The sequence below is a fragment of the Dicentrarchus labrax genome, unplaced genomic scaffold, assembly GCF_905237075.1.
Source record: "Dicentrarchus labrax unplaced genomic scaffold, dlabrax2021, whole genome shotgun sequence".
Lineage (NCBI taxonomy): Eukaryota > Metazoa > Chordata > Actinopteri > Moronidae > Dicentrarchus > Dicentrarchus labrax.
The window spans coordinates 16,336,405-16,345,276 of record NW_026136712.1 but is presented as its reverse complement, the minus strand read 5'-3'; the positions used below and the strand labels follow the sequence as shown (position 1 = coordinate 16,345,276).

The following is an 8,872-nucleotide window of genomic DNA, read 5'->3' as shown; positions in this document are numbered from 1 at the left end:
TTCACACTTTCAGTTTTGAAAGACAGAAATTATCGCTTGGTGAGCGGACACATTATGTAAATGAGATTGCATTAGCCCATATAGAAGTCATTCTGTGGCGTAACACGTCCCGGTATAAAACGCCTGTGTGTTGATAATGAAGTGGCTGTTGTGATGGCTGTCAATCAAGCAGGCACAAAGCTTCTTTACTGAGTGTTCAGTAGAAGTGCAGAAACACGTACAGATTGCCAGTTTGTTTTGGATTGCGGATATATGAGAACACTCGCATCTATTTTCAGCATCTCTCGCTGTAGACCAAAATAATGAGGCAGACATCGTTTTTTTAAAAATACATACATTTGAAAGTTTATTCAGAAGTCATGTCAGTAGTGAATTGGGAACAGTCAATATTATTGAAATCCAAGGTTACAGCAATCTAGGACAAGGTCTGAACAATGATAATGCGATAGGAGTTAGTTGTATGTGCATTCCAAAATCTTACCAATAAAATCCATGATAGGTTCTCACATACCAACTCTATAAAGTCCCTGTCAATTCAAAATCTACAAGCCCTTTTTTGTTTCATATAAATGCCACTTAAACTAATGATACGTTAATACAAAAAGAGTCATGATCAAATCACATACAAAAAACCTGAAATAAAATAAAATCATATATACAAACCTCTGTACATAGTGGGAATATGAATAAAAAGAGATTATTCTTTATTGAGCTATGTAATCTCATATACTTGAGAGTAGGTCAGTATTGGAAAGCTGTTGGTCCAAGCTTATCTGTCTGAACACAATGTCCTGATAAAGTCTTGGTAGAAGTGGCATGGTAGACAGCATCTTTAAATTCAGTGACTACTCATATGTGCAACGTGCACCCTGTTGCAGACTGCATCATCGTCAAACTGAAGGCAAAACAAGAAAGGAAAAAAAAAATGAAAAGATGATAAGAAGGGGCGGGCTGCAGTGAGGTATTCATCTTGTCAAGCTGGGACAGGGAGCGAGGAATGTGTGGGTAAAAACAACTGCTGTTTTTATGGGGGGGAGCGGTTACTGTTGATGTTGTTTTTGTTGTGTTGTCAGTGTGTTGTTTGGTCCTACTGTCAGCGTCTTTGTTCACTGTACAATTCCTGAATCGATGGAGGCCTGTTTCCTGGTGGTCTTCGGAGGAGGTGGAGGAGGGGTCTTGCTGGGCAGAGGAGGTGGAAGGTGCTGCAAACAGACAAAACAGTAACCTTGAAATTGCCCTTTTCTCAAATAAGGACAACTTTCCACTAAAAACTCCGGATGTAAAGCTGCTATCACTCCCAAATTGATTGACAGATCTTTTCATTCAGGGACTAATGCCAGGATTAGCTTACACAACATTTCTGTCTTTTAAGATGGTCACTATGTCAGATTAGTGGATCATGGTGCCTTAAATTCCCTAAGTACACGCTGAACCTCAACCAGTGAGTCTGCACATCTGTGCAAAGGACTGAACGGGGGGGAAAGAGACAGCCTTGCTAGAGCAAGAATCAGCTGCTTTCCATTATCACATACAAATTGTTGTATGGAAGCTAATTACTGCACATCTATTGGATTGGGCCATGCTTGGGCTGATATCATGCAGGCACCTAAATCTAAGCTTCTTATGTTTTCTAATGCTGGTAAATGTTTTGTTTTTGCAAAAAACACAGGAGAACCAGCCTTATTTTAGCAGAGAAACACAAAAGGTTAATTTTTCATTTATAAGTAAAACCATTTTGTTATTTTTATGAATATAAACCATACTTATGTGGTCAAAAAAATGTAAGATAATAGCGGCTAAAGATCATGTGATCTTTTAGAAGCATAACAAAGATTAGTTGAAATACCTAAAATCAAATTGAAATCTTTTCATCTAGATAGGAAAGGAAATTGAAATGTTTATGGCACTCTGTCCTTCCTAAGACACCTGAGTTCACAACAGAGCTGACAGACACAGAGTAATGTTCAACAATGACCTCAACTGCACCACCATCAAGGACTGTAAATGAAGAGCGGCTGTCACTCAGAACATATGCTCTCACTACGCTACTGTCAGCCTGCTGCCACACTGTGTGCAGAGGCTCCGTTTTACTACCTGTCCACGGGCCGTGACGGTGGATAAATAAGATTAGTTAACGGAGTGGCGCGGTGAGAGGATGGCTAGCGTAGACGTCGGTGAGTGTGGAGAGACGAGTTGCTGATTAACAGCGGGAGAGCTCCTGATAGATGTGAGAGGTAAAGTAATCATCCAATCAATCACGTCTGAGCGCTGGGCCGGCTGGGAGGAACAAGTATAAATAACAGCGGGGTGGACAGGCGGGTGTAGGCTCTTGCTGCTAACTGACTGATGCCTACACTCTTCTGTGACACACATTACTAAAATGACACACACAAATGCAGTACAAACACAAATGTTGAGTGTGAAACATGTTTGCATGCATGTAGACATGAACACACGCACAGGAGCACAGGACAGGGGTAGGGAATAGTGGAGGAGTTGACCCGAATGTCAGGTGCGTGTATTGGCCTCTTGTTTCATTATAAGTGCCATGCATCATTAAGGAGCTCCTCTCAGCCCTAATTAAAACACCTACCCTTTGATGTGGCGGGGGTGGTGGAGGCGTCGAGGGACTCGTCAAGTCTTGATTATCTAGCAGGTTGCCATAATCAGCCGTGCTGCCTTTCACAGGCAGCGGGGGAGGGGTTTCACCTTTGTCAGAGCAGCCCATCCCGTTCAGCTCCAGATCTGTGTTAGAGGGCACTCATCAGCTCACATTCATCATCAAACTACATGGGTATTTTTTTAACAGTACAGCTGGGACCCAAAATAGATCACATTGCCTATAATGCTGAATACTCTATCATCAAGACTAATTGTATGTTTTAATGAAACAAGAAGAAAATAGAGATAATGAAATCTAACAGAGCAAAGTTCCTGCACACACTTAAAGGGGAACGTTATTGATTTTACACATCAAGATCAGTTTAGTAGTCATGGGGAGTACTGTACTAAACTGCTTTTGTATTATGTCGTCTGTGCCTCAGAAAAGATAGCATGTGGATCTTTGGATATATTTTGTGAAGATATCATTTCCAAGGTCATGTATGAAATTTAATGCTCAAACCTGATTATGTCATTAGGGTAATCTTGGCTTTACAAGACTAAGCATTTATTATATAGTTTAAAATAATAATGGGGGGAGTTGGAGATAAGTGTTAACATAAATTTATAATGGAGAGTCTGTGTTACAAACTTTTATACAAGACATTGGTGTTAACCAGGCGAGAAGGAACAAAAAAAAAAGATACTATTAGATGCTATGCTATTAGAGTTTCACAAAGTGTAGCATCCACTGTTTTTGGAGCTTGACCCATACAATCAATTAATAGTCAGGATATCTCACCCTTCTTATGAGTTGCTACAAACTGCAGATTGTTACACAAGAATCCTGTGACTTAAATGTGCTCCGATGAAACTGATTTGATCAAGTAATAAACTGCACTATTCATTTTAAGCCTCTAAGAGAGGAAGCAATGCATGTGAATTTTAAGAACAGAAACAGTAGACTGTCTTTTGCTAATGAGCACCCTTGATTAGCACGTCAACACATTGAGCCCATTATGTGTGATCCTGGTGTTAGCAGCCAGCTCAGTGACAAAGAGATAAATTTAGAGGTAAATGTGTGGTGCTGACAGTCAAAATTAGCATGGCCATTTAAAGAAGTGTGGCTAAGATGACACATAGCTCAGTGTTTTAGATCAAAATGAGCATCATCATGTGGAGCACAGCATGTGGTAAGAGTGACGCAAGAGGCAAAACAAAGTCAGAGAGAGTCAGCGAGGGGCCTACACAGACTGTGGAGGCTCCAGTCCAAAGATGATACAAGCTCTTAACAAAGTGTGTGTTAGAATGGGAGTGAGAGTTGAGTAAGACTCCTCTTACTGGAACCAGTGTGCAGGCTGAAGGAGAGTTTGCTCCTGGGTGTGATGGGAGGGGGTCCCGGTGAGGAGGAGGAGTTGGAGGAGGAAGAAGGGGGTCCAGGGGACACGGAGAGGCGGCGGTCTCCACCAATCTGGCTGAGAACTTGACTCCTTGGTCTCTGAGGCCGCAGGGGGCTGATCTGAGTGATCAAGCACAAAGAAAGAAAAGAAGTAGACACTATCAGGGACTGAGTCATTACCGAGAGCTCGAAGTAAAACACTCTCTTAAATTACAGAGGTCAACAAAACAGAACTGAGAACAAAATTTACTGTGTGGCAAATGAGTTGAGGCAATGATGACATACAGCAGAAGATCAATAAAGGATCATTTAAAGGAGAAAATTAGTTTCGCATCTCCACTGGGACTGTTGTGTATCCATGCACATATTAAGTCAGATATTTGTATTCCTAAAAGAGAAACCATTTGGATAAATGTGCTCGTTGGGTTGCAATATCTTATTTGTGGTTATAAATCATTGTTTGCATGCAAGACTGCGCTCTCTCGGCTTTATTATGGCTGGAATTTGAATATGAAAAGATATTTCCTCAGGGCTATTACACACTGTAGGCTACATTAACAAACAACTTTGTAATTGGCCAAACTCAAAGTGAGCCACAAGAGAGATGCTGAAAATAACAACACACTTCATTCAGAGATGTTTTTTTTATTCCTAGAACACTAAAACAAAACTAAAATTTATACTGAGGGTGAAAACGCTATTATCACTATTTACGTGTTCTAGATTATAACTTCAACTGAAACTACTATATCCTACTGCTTGGTACCAACCCCTAAGGTGCTCTACCCTTGACCCCTAAGGCAGTAGGCTTCTATCACATGCCAGACGGCTCCAACACTCCCAGGGGCCTCTTTAGGAACCCATTCCTATCCTTATCTTAACACCGTTAGCCAAGGAGACTTCCCACTGGGCATGCAGAACACAGTGATACAACACTCTCTGCTGTAGAGGACACAGCGGTGGTAAAGGGGGACATGAGCATGGCCAAAAGAGGGGGGCAGATAAAGATATGTAGAGTGCCAAGAGAAAAGGTGGGGAGTGGTAGAAATGTGAGCAGTGTGATGTAGAGAGGAGAAGGTAGAATATTAGGGAGGGTAGATAATAAAGATAATAAAGATAATAATACCCCCTTTAGATATTTCTCTTCTATTTTTATAGTTTCACTAATGTGTATATATATAATGTAATATATATATATATATATATATATATATATATATATATATATATATATATATATATAGTATACTGATATGTGATTGTTTAAGATTAAATCAGCATATATTTCTGCCACCCCTTAAAGTCTCCATGCCACCCCACAAATGTCTCTAGCACCACCCTTTACACAAAGAAAGTGTCAGGATGATGCCTGAGGGAGAGCACCAAGCTTGAAATGCATTGCAATACAGAGCAGCTACCAGTCCAAAGCTTTTTTGTGTTCTCCGTGCCAATAAGTGCCTGCATTTCTGCATTTAACATCACCAGTATTTTCTTCTTTGTGAACCGTAAAGAATCAAATTTTCATTGCACTTGTGTAGGATGGAGTACAAGAGAGAAAAGAAAAGAAGAGCAGGAGGATAAAGAATGGTTCAGGAGAGCAATAGAAAATAAGGGTGCAGATTTACTATAGGATGAAGAGGGGAAGGGAAGAGATGAGGAGTAAGACACAGGTCACTTTTTCAGTACCGTCTCTGATAGTATGACAGCTTCAGCAGGCTGCAGAGTGATCTCCGTAGTCTTCATCTCTTTGTCAAAGATCTCCTGGTGCTTACTGTTCCTCTTCTCCTTCTTTTTGTCCTTGCGCTCCCTCTCGGGCTCATCCCGGTCCAATTTGTCCTGAGACTTGGTGTGCAGCTTCTTTGGCAGGAGAGGCTCCAGGGCAAAACTAAAATGAAGAGAATATGATAATAGTTCAATCAAACATGTTGTATAACCACATTTTTAAATGAAAATGGAATTTCTGTAAAATATGACATAGGACTGACTGACTTGTCAAAATAAAGACAGGGATTATTACAAAACAGTAATCCAAAAAACTAATTTTAGACTGCTTAAATGAGATGACCAAAAGCCAGGGAGGATGTATGGTGGTTTATGCCCTGAAGAACTGTAAACCAAGTGTTACCCATCTGAGCCAGGTCTGGAGGGGGAGTTGTCGGAGGAGATGGAGGTGACTGAAGCCACTGACAGCGGCCTCTGGGAGGAGGGCATGGTGAAGGAGCGCACCATGGAGTGAGGACGAGGCCCCCGCCGTTCGTCTGCTGTCGGCTGACACCGTAGAGAGAAAGAAAAACAGAACCATGCAGAGAGAATTCAGCTTAAAAAAGTCAATGACAGCTTTGAAGTTATGTGTGCATTTTTTTTATTTTTAAGGTTCTTAGTGTACAAAAGCTTCAACCCAGTACACATTTTCTTATATGCTTTATTTAATGACACTTTGGATGGAGTGGATGGATGATTGCATTTGCCATGTGCAGCCATCTTTCATCTCAAATTTGGGCAAAGGAGGAGAAGCTAAAGAGGTATAAGCAGTGCAATATGATAGATTCCTGTCATTTGAGAAAACAGGACCCAAAATACTTTTCCCTAAGCCTTAATGTATCTTTTATAGAATGCTATTAACAAGACAACGAGTCTACAGCCATGTCAGTATGTTAACATGCTCATGCTGACAATGCTAACATTCTGATGTTTAGCAATTACATTGTTACCATCTTGGTTTTTAGCATGTTAGCATTTGCTAATTAGCACCATACTTGAAGTAAAATCGAGGCTGATGGGGAAGACATTAATTTAGCAGGTAATTACTCAGAAATCAAAGTGGAAGTTAGAAGAAGTTAAAACTTTGCTACGTGGAAAGTCAGGGGATCACCAAATGTAAATCTTAATGAGCAGGGCACGAATGTCTGCACAGAATTTCTCAGCAATCCATCCAATAGTTGTCAAGACGTTTCAGAAATGCCATTGGATTCATCATTTTAGAATCCATAAATTGACTGAAATTTAACTTGGCAATCCATTCAGTTGCTGTTGAGATATTTCAGTCTGGACCAAAGTGGTGGACCCACCAACAGACTGAAAATGTAGTCCAACAGACTACATATTATGAGAGACAACAGGAGATCCACATTAAGGATGACATTCTACTAAGGGAAACTGTAAGAGTGAAGGTCACGCCCAGCATTATCATAAGCCTATGTAATGTATAGAGCCCCAACTGCAACGTAGTCGAACATAAAGTCAGGGAAAAAGACAAAGAGAACTCTAGTGGAACTATTAATGTCTGTACTTCTGTGAAAAGAATCGGCTGGAATAAAAATCCGGTGACAGTAGCTCTAACAATGAACTCTTCTGCATTTAAAGACTCTTTTCAAGCGAAGAAAGGGGCCATCACACATCTGATAGGATGACCTTATTATCACACCCTGGAAAGTGATGGCTTTTCTCTCGTTTGAAAGGTCACCACCCTCTCCCTTTAAATTGAGTGAGGGCCCCTTTACCTCAGGCATGAGGGAAAAGCTTGGCCAAGCAACAATTAAATCTGTAAAGGAGGAGAGAGATGGGACGTAGTCGCTAGCAGCATCCCACAAGCTGACTTCAGCTAAAAGCAAGTCTGACATGCATGTTCTAAGCACATTTGGAGGACATACCCAATAAAGGAAAAAGGAAAGAGCAAAAAGGAGAAGAAAACTCTGCTGTTAATTGTTGTCTTAATTATATTGTTTCTTTTCTTAAATTACATTTTTCTTAAATCTTTATGTGCTGATTCACACACTGCATTTTAAAACAGTTTTACTGTGCTTCCTCTCTCAGGAAGGTAGATCGAAATAGGGAACACAGCTCTCCTCAGTTACTTTAATACAGTATTGAAGAATGGACATTTTCAGATAACACAAAGTAATTGCATCTGTGAAATGCAAAAACGTCCCTGGCCAAACAAAGGAACAGGAAAAAGAGAAGGCTACATAATGGATTTCTAAAACGCTAACATAAACCTTAATTTCCTAAAAATCTTAAGCCAAACACACCTGAGGAAATAAAAGAAACGAGTGAAGATTCCATTACTGCCTGCTAAAAATGACCAGACTGAATTACAAAGCATTTTTAATGTAAGAGAAAGGTCACAAACAGGCAAAAGCTCTTACCAGGGACTTTACTCCATACTGTTTCTCCACCTTCTCCCGCAGTTGCTTGAAGCAGGCCTCTAAGCGGTCATGGAAAGGCCTCAGCGCCTCTGTGACCTTCTCTCCATGGATGCGAACACCTTCGGCGAGGTGCGGGATCTGGGGGGGGGCAAAAAAGACGTGAGAAACTTTAATCCAACATACCCCGGAGAGATGAGAGGTTAGCTGCATGTCGGTTCTTCATTCATCAGAGGAATACGCCACATACATTCACATTGAGCACACATGACCTTTGGCCCCTTGGCTGTGCATACTCAACACGAGCAGGAAACGTACATCAGCCTGAGTGTGTCTGTGTGCACTGCAACCTTATTCAGGTAAAAGTAGACGATATTAGAGAAGGCTGTTGCCATGACACTCCCTCCCCCTGCCTCCCACCACCAACATCAACACATCATAACACAGGTATATTAAACAAGGCAACGAGAAAGCATAGACAGAATACATGTATAGGCATGTACTGCATGTGATGGATTTTTTCTTTTCCACCTCTGACGCAAATAAAGACGCAATGCACCCTTTCCAGCACACTGCTGCCTCTCACACTGTAGGCAGCTGGCGAATAGCAAAATCTAAACACATAACAGAGGCAGCTCAGGTAGAAGGAGAGAGGGAGACAGAGCGAGGGAGAGACTGAAACTGCAGAAAACTAGTAATTAGGAAACCCCAGTGCCACAGTCTGTGTCAG

General features: G+C 41.1%; 1 protein-coding gene across 4 annotated transcripts in view; it reads right to left on the bottom strand.

Moving 5' to 3' along the window:
* Nucleotides 1-317: 317 nt before the first annotated feature.
* Nucleotides 318-8,872, bottom strand: part of dock1 (dedicator of cytokinesis 1) — a 176,579-nt gene continuing 168,024 nt past the window's right edge. For all 4 annotated transcript variants that reach the window (XM_051417283.1, XM_051417285.1, XM_051417282.1 and 1 more), the window contains exons 47-52: nt 8,146-8,283; nt 6,126-6,268; nt 5,687-5,885; nt 3,943-4,120; nt 2,594-2,745; nt 318-1,202 (exon numbers count right to left, since the gene is read on the bottom strand). In XM_051417283.1, the coding sequence (XP_051273243.1) occupies nt 1,107-1,202; nt 2,594-2,745; nt 3,943-4,120; nt 5,687-5,885; nt 6,126-6,268; nt 8,146-8,283 (906 nt within the window). In that variant the 3' untranslated portion in view covers nt 318-1,106. The remainder of the gene's footprint in view (nt 1,203-2,593; nt 2,746-3,942; nt 4,121-5,686; nt 5,886-6,125; nt 6,269-8,145; nt 8,284-8,872) is intronic.